The following is a 20,540-nucleotide window of genomic DNA, read 5'->3' on the forward strand; positions in this document are numbered from 1 at the left end:
CCATGGGACATACTGGAACAGTCTGACTATTTGCCCTTCTTTGTTTGTTTGTTTTTCCCCAAAGATTTTATTGTATTTATTTTAGAGAGGCAGAGAGCAAGAGTGACAGAGAGGATGGGCTGAGGGAGGGGCAGATGGAGAGGGAGAAGCAGGCTCCCCGCTGAGCAGGAAACCCCATGCGGGGCTCAATCGAAGGACCCCAGGATCATGACCTGAGGGGAAGGCAGACGCTTCACCAACTGAGTCACCCAGGTGCCCCTACCATTTACCTTCTATGTATGACTTTCTCAGTAAATATAAACCTAATTATCCCACTTCTCCTTTTACCTGCATTTACTCAATTCTCTGGTAGTGATGTTGTGTAGGAAAATCTTAATATTCTTGGGAGTGTCCATTATCTTAGCATAAACATTTTAGTTTCTTTGACCCAGTGAAAAGAAGACGTTTGTTTGCTTCAGTGATTGAATACAGAATGGAGTCTATCATCGATTCAAGTAAAGCTAAATGCCCCAAAGTATTGTTGATACAAGTGATGGTGGTGGTGGTTTGGTTGCTCTTTTTAAGTAGACTCCACACCCAACCTGGAGCCCAACATGGGGTTGAGACCTGAGCCCCCTGAGATTGAGACCTGAGCTGAGATCAAGAGTTGGATGCTTATCCTATTGAGCCACCCAAGGCCCTCCCCGCTACCTTTTTTTCTATTGTAACTTGCAGGGGGGGCTTTGAAGAAAATAGTAGAAAGGCAAACAAAAACATTTAAAAATCAACAGCCTTGGCCTATCTTTTGAGGGACAATGATTAGGAAGAAAAGATGACTTTCATTTTCTTATAAAAGCTGGTATGAAGCGGTTACCTGTCTTTGTCTCTTCTGAAAGTATGACTTCCAGGCTGGATTATTTCTCTGGGATGCTCAAGCAGTCATGTTAGAAACAAAGTTCTTCTAAGGCATTTGCCATGATGATGGTCTAGCATTTTGGGAAAAAAATTGCTGATAAATTGAAAACTGCCAACTTTTAAGGCTACTAACTTAAAGTAAGAAACAAGAAGAACATTTTGTCTGGATCTAAAAACACTTCTCACATCAGATTAGAGTTATTTTAGTCACGATTTCAGTGAGCCTAATGTCATGTGCCCTATGAGTGCTCAATTATTCAGCGATACTGTTCACAGCCCTTGAACCTGGATTTTCTGAAATATTGTTTTGAAACTATTGCTAGCTGTTGGGCTTATGTTGAAAAAGCCACATATTTCCTTTAAAAAGAGTTGCTTGATATCATCAATGAAATAACTATACTGTTTTCTCTTGTTCTTGACAGAATAAACAAATTTTGCCCCCAACCCACCCAACAGGAAAAGAAAGCAAGTGATTCAATTTGACACAGCATCCCCTCAAGATCAGTCAAAAAGGGACACATGCTTCCCCTCGGTGAGGGGTTTCATAACACACTCCGAGGAAGAGAAAAACCAGCTTACTTCATTTATTTGGTGCCCAAGGCTTAGTCACAGATCAATTATGGTTCATGTGTGTATGTGTGTGTGTGTGTTTGTGTGTGAGACAGAGAGAGATGAGAAATTAATACCCCTCATTTGTTATATTCAAGTCTTCAGAACATTTAAGGTTTTAGAAATAAAATTGCTGCTTCGAACCCGGTACTGTGGGCCAGGCTGCCCCCAAGCCTACCCCCCAGCCTGCCCTGCGCTGTGTGAGGCCTGCTGTTGACTGCCCCCCCCCCCACCCCGTCACAGACCCTCATGGGCCCCACAGGGACCGGAAACGCACAACAGGAACTGGAAGGCAGGTGAGGGAGCTTCTGGTGGAGCATCTTTCACTTCATGCCCCGTTCCATAATTGTGCTTTCATATGTAATTCGAGCTGCCAATTTACACTTTACTGGGGCTAAAGCTTATTTTTAGTTACATTTCCATGGAAAATGTGCACTTTGCTCTTGATTGATAGATATATTTTGACAGTTAATGCAGGTTTACCCAGTCAAGGCTTGTTTTAGTTGAAGGTGAAAATGGAAGAGGAAAAAAAAACCTTACTCAGACAGATGTCCATATTTCTCTTTTTATTGCATTCGTTGTCTAACAACAATAATACTCATTGGCAAGAAATTTATTTACACCGACAAATTAAATTTAATCACAGGTATTTTTAGATTGGTCAGAAAACAGAGGGCCGTTGTGATAGTTTGCTTTGAATGCCTCTGAAAACCAAAGAGTAAGAAATGTCGCTTGAAACGGAACAATCTAGAGAAAGTACATATTAACCAAGCACAAGAGAACAATTCAGACGTGGCACTATTGTCTCTTCCATGCAAATGATCAGACACCAAAATGTACAAATTAAAAGTTTCAGATAACATGCTATCCATATTTATTGGACTTAAAATGATTTTTCAAACAACTCTTTTCTTTTAGTGATATATAAAGAAAGATTAAAATAAAACAACTTCTTACAATGGAACAGAATTCATTCTCTCGTTTCTTTTTTCAGCTGGCTGGTTTTGTTAATGATATGTAGCAGGCGTACTAGTTGTTTAATTGCAACACCATTAAAAAATATAAAAGCAGTAGTGATGACCATAAATAATATTAAGGGAAACATATACGTATACATACATACACACATACATATATACATATATATGTATATATATATACATATATACACACATATATATATATATATTTAAGGGGTTTTACAAAGCATTAATTAAACCTGATGTTGTTGGAAGGTGTTACCTAGCTGGAGTGCCTATCAATTCCCACTTTTCAAGGTAATTTAACTATTTGTGGCCAATTGTTCTTTCATGGATGAAGGATTAAATCCTTCAAAGAAAAGCTGGGTAGGTGGGTAAAAGAGCTGAAAGAAAGAGAAATGTACACCTTCCAACAACACACTCACACCCATATCCACTTGCATTATATTTGGCAATGACCTAACTATGCCATCACTCCACAAAAGAAGTAAATAAATGATCATGTGTTGGCAAAAGTGCCATCAGAGAGCCAGTAGTTAGTGACTTAAGCATCACAGCTACCAAATACATCATTGCAGAGCATGAGCGAATGCACAGTAACACATGGTGCAATTTTTAGCCAAGGAAACTGCGGTCCACAGTTGAAATGCCCAAAGCTGCATAAATTTCTGAGGTTCAACTCAGCAATGTGCAATCTTGACATCAAAAGCATTAACCAAACATTTGAGGAAACTTTATCTTACTAAAATACCAAGTATCTAATAAATCAATTTTACCAAAATATATAAACATGTAGAAGGATAAGTGCATTTAGTAGAAATACTTACATTAAAAAAATCTCTTAAAATCTTATGAGCCATTCAATGTATACACACACAAAAAGTGGCAATAAGGCTATGATTACTGCTTGGGGGTCCTAACTGACATTACCAAGTTTCATATACTATATAAATATATATATATAGATATATATATATTTATGCAATGTGATTGCTGTGTGTGTGTGTGTAAGGTGGGAATATATTCACACATATGTAGTTCTGTACATCTACACACGTGGCATGCACATTATTGAGAAGTTGCCTCTGGTTCTCTTATTCTTTACCTCATATTCATTCTTGAATCTCTAGAAGTTTTGGGGTTGGGGTAGGGCCAAAGATTGGAAATCATCACATTTCTTTCCTTCCCCACTCTGTAGATCTGGAAGCAGGTCACACGCTGTGCTTGATCCTCACCACTCATGGACGTGAGCCTTCAAGTCACAACATTCCCTCGACACATCCACACAGATGCTCACACACAAGCACTTAAAGACTCTGTTTACCATAAGGTAGAACTTGATGCTTTTATTTTCCAGGGGAAAACTAATTCTGTAAGGTTTTTCTTTGCCCTCTGACTTCCTGGTTGGATATATTCTATGCCGCTACTATAAGTTACTCAAATACTACTGGTGTACTGTGTGGTATTATTTTTTCCCCAGTGTTTTGGACCAAGGCTAAATTTCCTGAGACTTTAAATCCCTAAGATATATATATATATATATATATATATATATATATATATATATATATATATAATCTGCCTACATAGCCAGGCTGTTTTATTTCTGGACTTCATCCTTAAATGCTTAGCTTCAAAATAGTACATGGGTAGATCCTTGACTAAAGGTAAATTTCAAAATATATTTTTAAGAACTCTGGACTTCTCTTTTCCATTTTACCTTTCATTCAGAAAGCGCTGTGGGCTTAGCAGTAAGTAGGTGAGCACCAGCCACCAGAATGAAATGCCCCTCACCAGGGCCATACTGGGACAGGAAATTTAGTTGCTCAAGTGGAATTTGGTAATTCTTAAATATGTCAATGTATTGAGGGGGGCTACAACATATCCAAAGTATGAACATTTCTTTTAGAATGGTTGGGACATCTCCCTTTAGAATCTTCGAACACTGGGCTTCTTCTCCTAAAGCTTGGTCTATACAATCTTTAGCATTTAGAAATGAGTTAGAATATCCACATAGATGCAATTTTTTATTTACCTTTTAAAATACAATTTTAAAGCACATGTTGATCCTATTACACAAAGAATCTAGATGAGAATTCTTTATCTTCAGCAAAAACCAAAGACTAATTAAGGTGCTAGATCCAACAACCTGTGACTATTTTTGTAGCTTGGGCCTGGGATGGCTTAAGCTTTGGGGCCAGAGACTGACACAGGATGAAAGGCAGCAGCAAGAGTTAATTTGGTTCCTCCCCTATCCTCCTGCCACTTTGTTTCCAACAACAAAGAAGCACAGAGTAGGCATTTCCATTTCATGCCCCTTAAAAGCTAAGTTTGGAGTGAGCACTATCATACTGAGGTCATGAACCCTTATAGGTTAAAAATACTGTAATGTTGAGGGCTGGTAATCCCCCACCACCCAAGCTAAAGGAGGATAACACAGAATGATACCTTCATTGTCATGAAATTAACGATAGACTTCATCAGTGTGACCCAATGGGCAAAATTAGGTTTCTACCCTAATGTATCACTCTGAAGTACACTTCTGATTCACATAAAAAAAGAAAAAAAAAAAAGAATGAGATAGCTATTACATAAACTGTAAGTTACTTTAAGGGAGATGGTCTTAAATAATCTGTTATAAAACCTGAAGTCCTTTAATGGAAAACTCTGCCCCAGACATTCAGCTCATACAACGCTCCCTGTCTACAGCTTGGCCTCACCACACATTCCCTAACCCCCAAAGCATTACCTATACCCCAAAACAATTTGGCTGTTGTTAGAGTTATACTGAGCTGTCATTTAGGGAATATAGTTCACAGTAACCAGATATTCCCTTTCTGTTCATTTTCTGATAAATAAAAAAACTGCAGAGTTTTTAAGGTCCATAAAGCAACAATTCTATGTTAAACAGTATGGATACCGAAAACCACTAGCACTAAAGTGGGTGTTGTTGAAGACACTGGAACCTCCATTAGGTATCATGCACTAGAGTCAAGAAAAGAAATAATACGAAAACAAAATGTTCATAAGATCTGAGGTCCTGCACTTTGTTTTCATACTCTGATCAATCAGTTTACATTTTATCCTTGGCTGGACAGTCAAATCAAATGCCTTTTACGATTTCAGCAGTTGTAAGTAGTAATATTAAAATAACTCTGGAAGACCTAAAGTTACTGTAACTTAACTTAAAAAAATCAAAATAGTCATAATACAAAATAAATGATTTGAGGAATAATAATTTGATTTATAATATTTTCAGTTGGTCATTGGTCTAAATATTGGGAGTGTACAAATAAAGTTCAAGAAAAATACTTTTAAGACATTTAAGAAAATGTAATATAATAGAGATCATAAATTATGTGCAGAGATTGAGACTTACAGACATTTCCAGTATGTACAACCATTTTTAAATATTACCGAAGTGTAAACATAACTTAAGATAATCATCCTCTATTTCCACTCTTAAAATGAATACAGAGCGAAACTTCCAGTGTGATCCAAATCGCTTTTTTCCCCACAGATAAGCAAAAATGGCAAAAAACTTACAATAGCAAGCACTAGTATTACCAGATTTTGACTAATTTAGTCTTTTAGCATTAGAAAAGATCTGCTGAATTTTATAGTTCATGAATAGTGGTTCTTTGTTTCTCAAGATATTAATAAATAGCAAAGCACCACACATCTGAAATATTAATAGAGTATCCAGTATGGCAGTTTCATTATCATACACCAAATGAAGATAGTCAGAAAAACATACATAGTGACTTTAATAATCGTGAATCACAATGTTACTTTATATCAATGTTTCAGAGCATTGATTGATCTTTACTAGGGACAAAAGGATGGGTACAGACAATATTCGCTCACTATAACAGGCCTTAGGGAAAGAACAGAATTATAAGTTTCTAGTTTAGCCAATTCCAGATTTCAGATAAGCAAGCCAAAAAAAAAAAAAAACAAACAAACAAACAAACAAAAAAAAGATTGAAAGAAAGAAATTAAATTAAATCAAAATTTTAAAAAGTCACAATGTCCAAAAAATGAGATGGTGCTATATGGGCAGGAGCCCCTTTACATTATCTGTTACCTGTAACCTTCAACAAAAGCCTTCCCCAAGCTCTGTGTGTACATTTCCAGGGTAAGATATGGACAGAGACCCCCCCCCGCCCCTACTGTGTAGTAAAGGAAGTAAAATATTAGTTCATGATTTGTCCGGCCTCAACTCTTATTTTGAAACTCGTCCCTTGGAAAGTGGATGACCTCATTTTTATAGCCAACGCAGCAAAGACAACCAGAAACACAAGCATAAAAAGCAAAACAATGACAAACAACATCCGATCATTTGAAATTTCTCAAGATGAGTTGATTTTCTCCTCTTTCTGGCCTAGTCTCTTACACTTGAATTACTTTGATGAAACACTGAAATCCTTAATACTGGCTTGAAAATAAGCATGACTGTCTCCACTGGTAGACTGCAGCCTGTGTGGGTACTCTTACACGAACTTTACCTGTAACGTGGAAATCGCTTCAGAACGAAAGAGAATGGCTCAGAAAAACCATTCAAAACATCTCTAAAATGAAACCATCAACTCTCCTTTACAGGAACATTCCATGTGCTCGAAAAATTGCTTCTCTGGTTGACCGCTCCTCAAATCTGAATTTTCTCTAACCGGTATTTCTATTGGTCTTAAAAGGACATTTGTTAAAACACTAACTGAGCCCACTTGGGAAATCTTAAGTAGAAAATCTGTGACAGGTTCCTGATTGTGTCACAGTCAGGCTGAAGACTAGTCGGAATGTTCCCCAGGGGAGGAAACCTGAAAATGTTGGTTTCCTTAAAAATCAATTTCCTGTCGAATTTGCTGGGGAAAGAGGGAACTACGGTCTGTGTGTCGGGGTCGCTGACCCGCCGAGCGTGCAGCGGGAGCGGAGCCAACAACGGTCCCGGAGCCCGTGGCTGCCTTCACGGCTAACTCTAGGGGACAGCTGTCGCCCCCAGAGCCCCAAGGCAATACCCACATCCACATCCTGAAGGCTTCGGTTTCCTTCTGGAGTTAACAGGTAACGAATTCTTCTCTCTTTTTCCGATGCCCAGCGAGCAGGAAAGGGCGCTCGCCTTTGAGCAGGGGACCAGTCATGTGGCAGAGCACCCGTGTTTCTACAGGGGGGTCGGCTCACTGTCCAGACACAGAAATGAGGGGGGAAACTTGCCCACACAGCAGCGTAGACCCTAGAGCCCAGATCTCCTGGCAGGCCGGTGCTTGGGCCGCCCAGATCTGTGCCGTTGCCCCGTTTCGGGCTCCCAGACTGGAAGGTCATGGCGCTCTACTAACACCACCGGGCGTGTCATGCTTTTGTTGGGCAGGGTGACACTGGGTCCCCCCTGTGAGACACCCACCCAACGCAGCCCAAGACGCTGGTAAGTAACAGAAGAGAGAAACACAGCTATTTTGCATCTTTCACAAATAAGATCCTTGGTTTGATAAGAAACAAAGGTGGCTTGGGATTATTTCGGGAGGTCAAAATTAAAAGTGTATTCTATCATTGCAGAAAACGCAGTTATGCCCCCATGCGGTTCCCCCGTCGGCCTAGAGCACGTTACCGCTGTCACGAGTTCCTTCGTCCTTTGCAGGAGAGCAGGGCAGGAGGAGGGGAGAGCTGTCTGGGGTGCTGGGGGTAGAGGGAGGTGTGTTACTGCTCGCCAGCACCCTCTGATGCAGCGGTCATCTTTTCTGTCTTTTTAGATTTCCTCTGCATTTGCTCTTGTTCCTTCCTTCGCAGCTTTTCTCTTTGTTTTTCCATCTTCTCTTGAGCCTTTCGAGCCTTCTCCAGAGATACCTTCATTTCCTTGAGTTTTTTTTTGACCACTGCTCGGTCCTGGGATGACGTCACTCCCAGAGCCTAGGAAGGAAATACATAAACAAACTGAACTCGAAAACCAATGGCCTCTCTTGCTTGGGAAGAGTTTGATATCACAATATGTTCAGACTTAAGAACTGATTTAAACATAATCAAAGAGGTAAAAACCAAGAAAGAGCTGCTTCCATTTGCCAACAATCTCCATTCTTAGGGGCTGAGCTTTATTTGCCCTTTGAAGTCCCTCACACAGTACACCCTAAACCCCATTAAATAAATGCCTTCCAAATTCATATTTAATGGGTGAAGGAATAAAAAAGGTGGGGAGAGGGGCACAATTTTGCTTCTCCAACCTTTGGGCTATAGACATTTACAGGCAAAAGTATTGCTAAACTCATCAATATTTTTAAAAGCTAGCAGTGGGCACCTGCTGCCACAGAGGGCTCCAAGAAGGGGCAGGGAGGATTGAAGTGGCTTCCTGTTTGCCAATGCAGTCATTTACAATGAGGACCAAAAATGTCTTTGGGGCCAAAATACTCATGTCAGCAGGACCAGCCATTTTCTCCCTGTGGGCAGACCTATAAAGGAATCCTGTTAATGAGCAGGTTGCTTAGTGAGTTTGGAATTCAGAATAAGAGGAGTTGGTTGCGTACTTTTAAATGTTTCATGACCTTCAGAATCAACAGCAGGATGCATCCATCTCCCCAACAGGGACAGCCTTGTCAATGGGGCCTTCATAATCACACACTATTGATTGATCTCTAACCTTTTCAAGACTGTCAAGAGATACTCATCTGCTCTTCAGCCCAGCAGGGGGCTGAGGTTGAGGGGGTGGGGAGCTGAATGTGAGCTCTTTTTGCCCTTTTTCCACAGGGGTGGGTGCTCCCCTCAGTCTCTAAAAGGGATGGACTGGACAGGTGAAATGAGAGTGGGATGGAGCCGGGGAGACATGGCCTGCGCGTACTTGGGGGGAGAAAGTTCTGAGGAGAATGTCACCTCAGTTTTGGAGAGGCGTGCAGGGAGGAGTGGGGGTGGAGAAGAGATGAATAAGGAAGGAGAGACTCATGGATCTAGGTTTTAACTCTAATGTGATGACAGAGTTCACAATGGCCATTATTACAACTCATACTACACAGGAAGTCAGCAGAGTTCATACATGGACCATGTGTTGCTGGGCGGAAGCAATGAGAGGGAGTCCCTCGCTCTCCTACTCAGCAGCCTACTGTTTGATTGAGGGTCCCTGACCACTTTCCTAAACTCCATTTACTACTCAGAAATGACACAACGTCCTCTCTGCTGACGATTGATAAGAATTACCTCTCACATATGCAGAATGCTCTTGTTCTAGTGAAAACATTTCAGGTGCCATGAGCAACACAACTTGTACCTCGTAATCTCACACAGAGATAGAATTCTTTACCTTAAGTTTATTTCCATCCAACTGCAGGAGTTGCTCGCCAGTGATGTTTTGGGCACTGAATTCAGATACATACTGCTCCAGATTTAGGCTCATGAGCCAGTGAGAAACCTGCTGCACGCTCCATTCATGAACGGCCCGATTCTGACACTGACTGTGTTTGGGAGACTGTCCATCATCAAGGATCTGAGGTAGGAATGTTATGCAGCGTTGTTAAAGGACCAAAATGCTTATTATGCTAAAGGACCACGGCTTATTATGCTATCAAAAGGAATTTCTTGCCAACTAGAGCCACATTTATTTTAAACCATAAAATGAATAAGCTAATGGTTCTAGTTGTGTGTGTAACACACACAGAAACACACGCAGTTATTGCCTACATTTTTTCAGGTATTTGGAAATCTAAAAATTTCCCCAGTAAAGCGGCGTTATTAATGCAGGAAGTTTAATACTGAAAAATACACTCCAATGTTGCAAGCCTTTACATTAGAACACTTTGGAAAGAGTACGAGATGCAGAAAACAAGTATTTCATTGATCTCTATATGCAACGCATCATTCTGCGTGTAGCCTCTGAGAAGACATTAGAGGTATAGAAAAATACATTGACAAATATGGAGGGACTTTCCCTTAGAAGAGGACAGAATTAAGTCCTCAAACATTGTGAGGGGAAATTTTGCAGCCATGGTGTCACTTGAGCAGCAAGCGAACCCGTGAAGGAGGCAGGGCAGGTAATGTCCATAATGACTCTCAATAAATGAATAAGGTGAGGCTTAGCAAGTCTACTTGTCTGTCGGGAGCACATAGCTAGTGACTGGCAGAGCTTAACAGTTTGTAGTTTATTCCAAATCTCAAGCTCTGCCCAGTGTAGAACATCACTTTTAATAGTGCAGAGGGCAGCTTGGTTCCTAGAACCTCTAAGCTGAGAGGCGATGAAGGCGATGACAGGTCTGGGAGGAGAGACAGGAGTCACCTCAGGGAACACTGACAAGGGGATGGGGTAAGCCGAGATGAAGGCAGAGGATGTGGAACAGAATGGACCGTGTCAAGGTAGTGGTGATGGGGGACCGATCGAGGGACCTTGCAGGTTGAACCTGGTGATCCTCTTGACTCGGGAACATCTTTTAAACTTAGGTATAGACAAGGGCAGAGAGCAAAATGATTTAACATAAAGAAATCTTCCACTACAGACACAAGTATTCTTGTATAGTTTGAGTTTTAAATCATTTTGCAGAGAGAGAAGAGAATTTTCAAACAATACCACAGAAGCCACCACACGCAGCCCACTGATAGCTCACCTCGTCATCTATCATATCCAGGCTCTGAGTGAGGGAGCAACAAAGGAATCAAAAAGAAAAGTGTTATAGAAATAGGAGGCACAACATACATAGTACAAAGATTTAAAATTAAAATCATGCCAAGCCTGAAGAGTATGGGCAGAAGAATTGAAGAGACAAAAAGTTAAAAAAAAATCATGTTAGAAAGAAGTAACTTAGAGCAAGTATGTGGAGCAACAATATCTTTATTTCCACTGTTTCTCTCCCTCACCCCCTGCCCTAAATACTGGCATTTCTTTCCTCTCCTTATCTTTGCAGCACTAAGTCCATCACTCATGTAATTTCCTGTTTCTCTACAAACATTTATCTTCTGGGAATTCTTGGCAATGTTAATTTGACCCTGGATTCTAAATAAGTGATTCTCACCCAGTTTTTCTCCCTTCTCCACCACAGTGGTTCTCAATCAGGGGACACACACTACTCAGAGGGACCAGCAGAGCCCTGGGATAGGGGTGATGGTGGGGGGAAGGGAGGGAGAGGGGGGTGCAGTCCGTAAACTCCCACGTGCTTTCTGGGTTGTCCCTGTTTTTGCTCTCTAGTGCCCAGCCTCCCACCACCAACTCCCTCCCCCCTACCAGCCCCCAGCTCAGAGTCATCTCAGTTAAATCAGAAAGCCAGAGGAGGTCCCTGGAGAGCTGTAAAGGGGCTCAGAAACAATTCTTTGCCTTCATGTTGAGATAGAGAGAGAGAGATCATGAAGACTTCATACCAAACCTGAAACCATGGTCCTGATGATTTATATGCAAAATCTACTTAAGAACGTTTTCCTGGTGATAGGTGACAGGGACAATGCATGATCTCAGAAAGCAGGCATGTGTGAGCGCCTTGAGCGTACCTCATCTGATGAGAGTGCTAAGGACTGAGAGAGCCCTGGTGTTTTGGGTTCCGCTCCTAGGCCACTAAGGTCTGCCGAACTGGTACTGCTGGGACTGAAGTCATCGTTGAAGGTGAAATTCTGTAAAAATAAATGAAGCTCAGTGTTAAATGAGCACAGCGAACTGGATGTAGGTGTATTTGCAAGTCCTAAAAAGGTTCTGTTTAAGTAATCTTTGAAGGAATTCATATTTGGTTTGGTGATGACCTTCAAGTGGCAGTGGTTGAGAACACTGTGCCTTTTGCAACTGATAGGGAATTCTGGATGCTTTCTCCATCAGATGAAAGGATAAGTGTTTTGGAAAAATCATTCTTCAATCCCTCTTCAAGGGTACAGCATTCATTATACTCTGCAACTGCTTAGAGGAATAATATTAATAAGCCTATCTTCTTTGACCCTACTCGCGATGAGTAACAGTGCAAGTAAAAATACAAGATGGTGTGGAGAGCGTGAGTTATTAAGAACAGATGGCCATCCATATTAGAAAGGTAGCTTGAGTACCCCCTGGGAAGGATCGCTTGCTGTTGGTTGTGATAAATACTGTGAGAAATGGCAGATCCTCCCCTGGATATAACCTTCAAGATGATGAGTTCTGGGGGGAGGTCACAGTCTGACAATGCACTAGTAGTTACACGCTAAAATACAACTCTCACACAGCACCCGCAGAGCACCAGAGAGGCTGCGGAACAGATAAGCACCCGGGGCTGGTAGAGTTGAGGGATGGGGCATAAAAAAAACTTTCCCAGAACTTCATTAAAATGTTCAGTGGATATTAAAGTCAAGTAAATTCACAATGACCACGTGGCTGCATTTGTGAAAATATTTTAAACGAAATCTGTAGTCTTGCTAGTGCAAGAGTAGGAGAATTATTCAAACTACATTTGGACTTCTCAAATCCAATACCAACAATGTTTCAAGATCAAAGTGGCCTGTTGATGCCAAAACTTCTTTTGCTGGTAATTCTAGAACAACTGGCTTCTGAGGAACTCTAAGCCCTTGGCCAACACCATCTTGTTCCATATTCGGCTTCCTTAGGACCTGGACCATTAGTTTTCCATTAAGTCCCCTTGCCATTGGGTTCAATAGATTGTCAAAAATAACTACATGCCGGAGGCTGGAGAATTCAGTGCCAGATAAGCCCCAAGGTTTGCTAAACTCAGAAATGGAGACTAAATCCAAGCACACGGAGCTAGGCTAGGAGAACATGTAAGCAGGAAAGCATTTAACACAACACACTACTATTTGATATCGTCAACAGACATACCACCCTGAACCCTGTCCAAACCCTGTGAGCTGCTGACCTCAAGAAAAGAGTTAAATTCAAGGCACATTAATCACACATTTCTGTTTGAGAAAGAAAAGCGAACATAGATAAAAGGAGACCAAACAACATGTGAAAGTTAGCCACTATATACGTTTCAATAAAATGTTAGATAAGGTTTGCAGCGTCATGCTGGAAATAACAATCATGCGTTTAAAAACAAACAACACCCATGCAATTATATTTTCTAATTCTGCTAAAGTTAAAGAACTTTGGTGATGACGTTATAAGTTTTTCAACATTTAGGTTTGATTTAAAAGTAGAAATAAGTAAGGGTGCTATGTCAGCATTGGTTTGTTTTAAAGAGTTTCATTTAGATATATTGAACACATATTCAGTCCCAAATTTATTTGTTTTCCAGTAAATCTCGAAGAGCACAGTAAAAATAGTCTTGTAATGTAATTTAGAGTGGAATACTTGGTAAACAGATCTATCATACTGTACCACGATTCAAATGCATCTTTCCCAGCATGGCTTAACTGTCAAACTGAGATTAAATAGCAATATGTGAAAAGACAGGCAAATCAAAGATTAACATACAATCTAGAATGGAACAGCATTAAAGAGAGTGATGGTTAAATGAGGCCTTCTTTTTCCCCCACACAAGAAATACCATGCATGGTTTATTGCAGTGTTATCACATTGGTTTCTCAGGTCCAGAGTAAACACACAAGTTGAGAATGCTTTCCAAAGACTTTGAAGAGGAGGAAGGATTTGGGGTTTTTCTTGTTTGCTTTTTAAATCCATGTGTTTTCTACCTTGGACCCCTTTTTATCTGAAATTAGAGTTTCAGGAGAAGGCTGAAGGGGACTCATAGGTGAAGGCAGGTCCCTGAAGGAATAGGATCCTTTCCGGCTTTCATTAAACCACGAGAAAGGCATGCACGGTGAGCGCGTGGAGGCCTGAGGCGCCGGAGATGGCTTCAGTTTCCAGTGTTCCAGCCTGCCTCTGAAGATCCTGTTTTATGAAAAAAAATGCATATTACACAAAGGAAGGGCAAGTCTGACATTTGTTGAACTGAATTCTGAAGGGTCTCTGAATACAGTTCAAAGCAACAGTTTGACAAATTGTTCTACAAGAGAGGAAAAACTTTGCATTTTTGACTAGGATATTAATCTTAGTAGCTATCTTTTTTTGCATCATCAACGTTTTCATATCGCTATTGCCATAGTGAATTCTTATGAAATGTGCTTAATAAGTGGATGTGGGTGAATTAAAACCAGGGAGGGGCATGGTCTTTCTGAAACTGCTATCGGGTTAACCATCACAGCATTCCCCTTATTCGGGTGATACAGCTGTGCCTTACCGCTAGTGACATTAGCTCTTAGTCAGCATTCTTTCTTGGCCTTCTCTGAACTCATGCTTCCAAGAGTCTGGGACTTTAGAAAATGTTGTATTTAAATAATTTTGAAATTTCAGGGCTTATGATATTTTAAGCAAAACACACACCTTATTGGTTTTTCATCATAATCTGGGTGCCTTTTCCTAGGAGGAGACCAGAGCTTGTTTGGAGGTCCTAGCAGGGAGCACAGCTACTCGTGTACCTTGACCAAAGAATGGTCCTCCCTTATTGGGGAAGGTCTTCAACTGAGCACAAGGCTTCGAGAGGGACACATTCAGAGTGATGAGGGAAGAAGGGGTCCCGGTGTAGCCAGCTAGTTCGCCCTCACACTTCCTAGGAGGAGGCTGGACCACAAGTCTCAACACTCTACTTGGAGGTCCAGGATCTTTTACCTCTTGAACATAAGGCCTTGGCCCTTCCCTTAGCCTCTATTTCTCCTCTATAAAAGGTGGATATTATAGGTAGCTTATATGTGGTTGTTAAGAATTAAATGAATTTTGAGAAACTGTGAAAGTATAAACAATTTATGGTTATTATTTATATTTAAAGGAGTCAAAGGCATTTGAGAAACACAGTTTGAAAGCAGATATTTTTATGAGTGCATGTACTTGCATATTTATATTTACTTCTGGTCAGAAAAAAATAATTATCAAGAGCTGAGGCAGGAATGGGCAGTTATTTCTTTGCATCTTGGAAGAGGTCAATATGTCCAAATGAGATTTGACACAATGCCTATTATTTGTTAGCTGTTGATGTCATGAAAACAAAGAGATTCCCTTTCAATGAAAAGTGCTTCCACACTGCAGCTAGAAGACTCATTATCCACATGTATACTGGACTTCAGTCTTCTCACATCGAATTTAAAATATTTTGAAATATTTATACTCTTCAAATATTTTAAAATATATTTCAAATTACATAAACAGTCTAACTCCTAACAGCTTCTGTTTCTTTCCAAAGATTGTTGTGAGACTCAGATGGGACAATAAATGTGAAAGCATCTTGTTAACTGCTTTGCAAAACAATGTACAAATGTAAAGGATTATAAAATTAGTGACCAAAGAGAATGGAGACATCAGTGAAGTTTTGGTAGAATACTGAAATCATAGGTTGGGTGAGTAAGATGGCTGGTCATTTAAAGATTTCAGAATACCTGATGATTATGATGGTGAATTCCTTTTAAAGAAAAACAATAAAGGGGACAGTAAGAATAACAGAGAAAGCCCAATGAGAGATGTGTCAACCTTCAATCTCATCTGAAAGTCTAAACTAAAACAGTTCTGTATCCTGAAGTCTACTTACTTGCTATTAAAAGATGGGGTGGGGGGGGTACAATAACTGAACTTAAGAAATCATGCTAGCAGAGGCAGACTGGTCCCCTGTAAGCACTTTTTATTCCTGGATGGTGGACCAGTGAGGTGTTTCCCAAACAAGTCTGATAAGAATCACCTGGGGCAGCTGCTCAAATACAGATTCTTGGGCACCTGGACTTACTAGAATCTGGGAGAGAAGAGGGGAAGAGTTTGCCTGGAATCTATATGTTAACACATGTCTGAGCTGACTCTTGGAGGTTTTTAGTATCTATATTTATTTCTATTATCCTGAATGCAAATATGAGGTTTCTGGAGAACAGATGACTATTTACTTACAGAAAATCATTGCACAGGCTCCCCATGTCCTAATTTCCTCTTTCCAGAGTGACAGAATGAAAGCCACTTGTCATCTTATACTTGGTCTACATTGTAAGTGAGGCATCTAAAAAATACCAATCTGGATGATTATATAGACAGGGACAGTAGTGCTGTCCCCACTTCCCCTATGGGAGAAGGAGAGAAATCTTATCTTCTTAATGTCAACAAACTCAACTAGGGAAGGGTCTTAGGTTCTTATCCTTCAGAAAGTAACATATGTCCTAGGGGGAGATAAGACCAGTCTCCAGCTTAATAAGCTTGGGAATGTCTCCATGAAGCTGGGTCTTATCCCCTCTCCCTATCCCACTCCTTGAAAATGAAACCACGCACCTCATGAGAGGTAAATCTCTGCAGTTCTCACTATCTATCCAGTCATAATTTAACTTCTAAGGCTTGACTTTTTTTTTTTTTTTTAAGGCTTGCCTGTTAAGCTTAGGTTCCACAGTCCAGTAAAAAAAGTGCTCAGAAAGCTCTAACCATGCAGAATCATATGAATATTTTTTCTGTAGTCCCACATTCTTATGATTGGACATGTTTGAGATAAACTGGGCCTAAGGGTTATTTCCCCTGTTATAAATTTCTGAATCAATTAATCAAAGTAGCATGGGAGTTTTTTTTTTTTTAAGAGTTCCATCCATAATCAAAAAGTTATAGTAGTTGCTTAAATACATGGCTATTGTTTTAAAGTTTATAAAGAGACCATAATTAATGACATGACTGTCTTGTCCTACTCCCAAGTGAATTTACCTTGTAATAATGCTTTTGGGACAACCACCACCATCCCCATTTTTTTTTTTTTAATTAGGCAGGAAATAAGAATATTGCTGCCTACCTGCTCTCACTCTAATGCCTTACTAGAAAAGGACCTTTAGTTCAAATTCTGACCATGTAACATTTCAAACAAAATCCCAAGACAACATATAATTAAACTCTTTCCTGAGAGTCTCGCTGCCAGTAAAATAGTCAAGACTAATAATTCCATGAGGACTTTGAACATCTAGTCCCTAAGACAGGTCTCATAATGTGAGTGTGATGAATGACATCACAGAAGCTCAGCTTTGGGTGACACTCAGAGGCTTTCTTCCAGTTTTCTATACAAGATGATGGAAGGACTGGAGGAATTGTCCAACAGAAAGCCAAGAAAGCCCACTTCTAAGGAAACAACCAATGTCCTCACAACTGAGAACCACCATGTCCTGGAGTCCTTTGAAGAGAATTTTCCAGGTTTCCAGGAAGTCTTGCTATGCCCCTGCTGAGGCTCTATCCTGAATCCTTCATTTCTTTGTGCAACCTTGACTCCAAATCCCCATGAACCTATGTAACTTCCATCTGTCTCCTGGTATCCTGAATAGTCAGTATGCTTCCATTTCCTTGGATCTAGAATGCATTCATTAAAAAAAAGCAAACTCTCCATTACTTCATAATTTCTGATCTATCAGCTTACCAGACATGCTTTCTAAAAAAATACCAATTTCCTTTTGGTCAATTTGAAGTCTTGGGCCTCCACAAGCAGCAGAGAGAATTTACTGACCACTCATCGTCTGTTCACTTGGTGGAGAAATACATTAACATAGCATAAAATTCTTCCTTCCTTCCCTCCTTGCTCTCCTCCTTCCTTTTTTCCTTCCTACCCTTCTTCCCTCCCTCTATTGACAGTTTTGACTCTGAGAGCAGATTATATGGTCTGGGATGCATAAGCTTCACAGAGATCCTTAATAACCCCTTGAAAAATCAAGATTGGTAGAAATGAGTGCTTCGTGGATCTGAAAGTAATTCCCAATGGATAAAAATAGGTATGTGTTTTGTAATTCATCGTTTTTTAACTTGTACACTAATGTCTCACTATCACTTTTGGTAAAAATGGAATTATAAGTCACTGATGTAACTGCTTGTTTTATTGTTAGGAACTGGGAAAAAGAATGGCTTCATTTTTTTTTTTTTTTTTAAAGAATGTCTTCAAATTAAGTCTGTCGTATTAAATTGTCATGGGTGGGGGCGGTTGAGGTGGGGGTAATCATTGTTTCCTGGCATTTAAATAGTTCATAATTAACAACTTTACAGAGCAGTTAACCCAATTACATGCATCTTTAAACCAATTCGTCCTGGGGTCAGCATCCCAAAATTAAGTTGCTCAGGTAAACATTCCATTGAAGTTTTTTTTTTTTTTTTGGTTTGTCTTTGAATACTAGGTTTGTGAAGTATTCAGAACAAATTGAATGTCATCAAGATATAATTAGGAGTTCAGGAACTGCCAGAACAGAAAAAGTATAAGCAGAATATAGAATTCAAGCAGGTAGTTAAGGAGGTTAATTAAAGCAAGTTAGGCGTAATCAGAGGAAGGGCTGCAGACTTCCATTTATTCAAATCAGATGAAGTCATTCTGTAAGGTTCTAATATCCATCAGGGAGACTGAGGTTGTAAAGCCAACCCCTTCAGAAGGGCCCTTGGAGCTCCTGACAGGTTAATAGCTATGACAAGCAGGTGTCCATCTGCAGTTCAGGCCAACTACCATTGACACATCCTGCTTCGACCCGGAGTTACAGTCCAAACCTCTGATCAATAACCAGTAATAGCCCATCTGAAATGGTCACTGTAGAGTTTAACCTTAATTTCTGACAGGGTTCTGGACATGCTACCATGGAATATGGCAACTTGGCACAGCATATATTTTAAGGGGGAAGAAATGTGAGAAAGAGCAGGTACAGGAAGGGTTCTCTGGCCTTCCTTCCCCATCGCTTCTGAAGCAGATCCTAAGACTCTTATATGAGAGGTGCCCTTCCTACACCAGGAGGAAAGGAACATCCTTATCTCTGCAGATAGAGGGCCACCAAGAGGAGTCAGAAAGAAGGAACGAATAGGCCTTGCTAAGTTTCCCATTGTTTTAGTTCATGCCCTTTTGTGCTAATACATTTTTCCAAGACTTTCCACTCTTCAACAAACCTAGCATTAAAATGCTCAGGCTTAACCAATTCTTTGGTCTTCATTTCCCAATAAAGGCTCCATCACCCAAAACTTGATGTTAAATAAATCTGTATACTTTTCCCCTGTTAATCTGTCTTCTGTTAATCTCATTTACAGGACTCCAGCTGGGAAACCCAAGAGGTTAAAAAAAAAAAAAAAGTATTTTTTGCCTCCTCTACATTCATATGAGATGGAGAAACTGTTCCCTTGATGTGATTTTTCAACCACACTGGGAAGGTTGAAAATGAAACAGCAAGATGATTATGTAAATAAAAATTTGGTATTTCAAAACAAAAATGTTAGGTTTAAGAATAATAAATACATCGCTTAGGATTTAAGAACATTTGTATTACCAGAAATCTGAGGGAGAAGTTTGTCTATTGATTCTATTTTAATATTTTTAACTGGTTAAGATTTAAAATAACCAAAATTGATAAGGGCACTGGATATTTACAGTCACTATGTCACCATTTTAATCTACCATATTTTCGAGAGTTTTTTTTTCAAGTGGAAAAGTGTTGATGTGTTAGGAATGTAAGTTTGTCAGGTTTCAAGGGGAAGTACTTAAAAAGAAAACTGAATAGATTATAAATTTATAAATGTAGTTTTCTAAAAACAGGACAGGGCAGCCCGGGTGGCTCAGCGGTTTAGCGCCGTCTTCAGTCCAGGGCGTGATCCTGGAGACCCGGGATCAGAGTCCCATGTCAGGCTCCTTGCATGGAGCCTGCTTCTCCCTCTGCCTGTGTCTCTGCCTCTCTCTCTCTCTCTCTCTCTCATGAATAAATAAATAAGTACCTTAACAAAAAGATTAAAAAAATAAAAACACGACAATTACAGGGGGAACAAGTCTGCTCCACTAAGGCTAAGCTTGCAGTATTCAAAGGTCTCTATAAAAGTGATTGCTTTTATTTTCTATAAAATTTTACTAGATGTGTAAACAAAACAACAAGATTTATAAGATGAACTGAAACTCAAAAAAAAGATAGGTTTTAAACTGGAGACTTTAATAAATTACTTTTCATTTATAATCCTAATGATTATCTTTTTAAGGATAAAGCAACATTTAGGCATTTAATGTTTGGGCATTAAAAATATCAAGCAGCTCCGCGGGCCACGGCTGCCCCGAGTCCAGCCGCGGAGAGTGGCGGGTCCCCAGGGCGCAAAAAAAAAAAAAATTAAAAAAAAAAATAAAAAAGAAAAAGAAAAAAAAATCAAGCAAAGGGGAAAACCTGAAGAAGTTATATTGTCAAAGTTAAGCA

General features: G+C 39.9%; 1 protein-coding gene and 1 long non-coding RNA gene across 19 annotated transcripts in view; one reads left to right on the forward strand and one right to left on the reverse strand.

Annotated features, from left to right (window-relative positions):
- Window positions 1-231: 231 nt before the first annotated feature.
- On the forward strand, window positions 232-2,593 carry LOC144288893 (uncharacterized). Its single transcript, XR_013356911.1, has 2 exons — window positions 232-494; window positions 1,317-2,593. It is a non-coding gene; the product is annotated as an uncharacterized LOC144288893 (long non-coding RNA).
- PPP1R9A (protein phosphatase 1 regulatory subunit 9A) overlaps window positions 2,055-20,540 on the reverse strand; it is a 312,302-nt gene continuing 293,816 nt past the window's right edge. For 11 of the 18 annotated variants that reach the window (XM_077856856.1, XM_077856855.1, XM_077856866.1 and 8 more), the window contains 5 exons: window positions 14,046-14,244; window positions 11,928-12,047; window positions 11,054-11,077; window positions 9,760-9,942; window positions 2,055-8,384 (listed from right to left, as the gene is read on the reverse strand). In XM_077856856.1, the coding sequence (XP_077712982.1) occupies window positions 8,175-8,384; window positions 9,760-9,942; window positions 11,054-11,077; window positions 11,928-12,047; window positions 14,046-14,244 (736 nt within the window). In that variant the 3' untranslated portion in view covers window positions 2,055-8,174. The remainder of the gene's footprint in view (window positions 8,385-9,759; window positions 9,943-11,053; window positions 11,078-11,927; window positions 12,048-14,045; window positions 14,245-20,540) is intronic. The other 7 variants (XM_077856867.1, XM_077856858.1, XM_077856872.1 and 4 more) reach the window with 3 other exon arrangements.

Source organism: Canis aureus, chromosome 18, assembly GCF_053574225.1.
Source record: "Canis aureus isolate CA01 chromosome 18, VMU_Caureus_v.1.0, whole genome shotgun sequence".
Taxonomy (NCBI): Eukaryota; Metazoa; Chordata; class Mammalia; order Carnivora; family Canidae; genus Canis; species Canis aureus.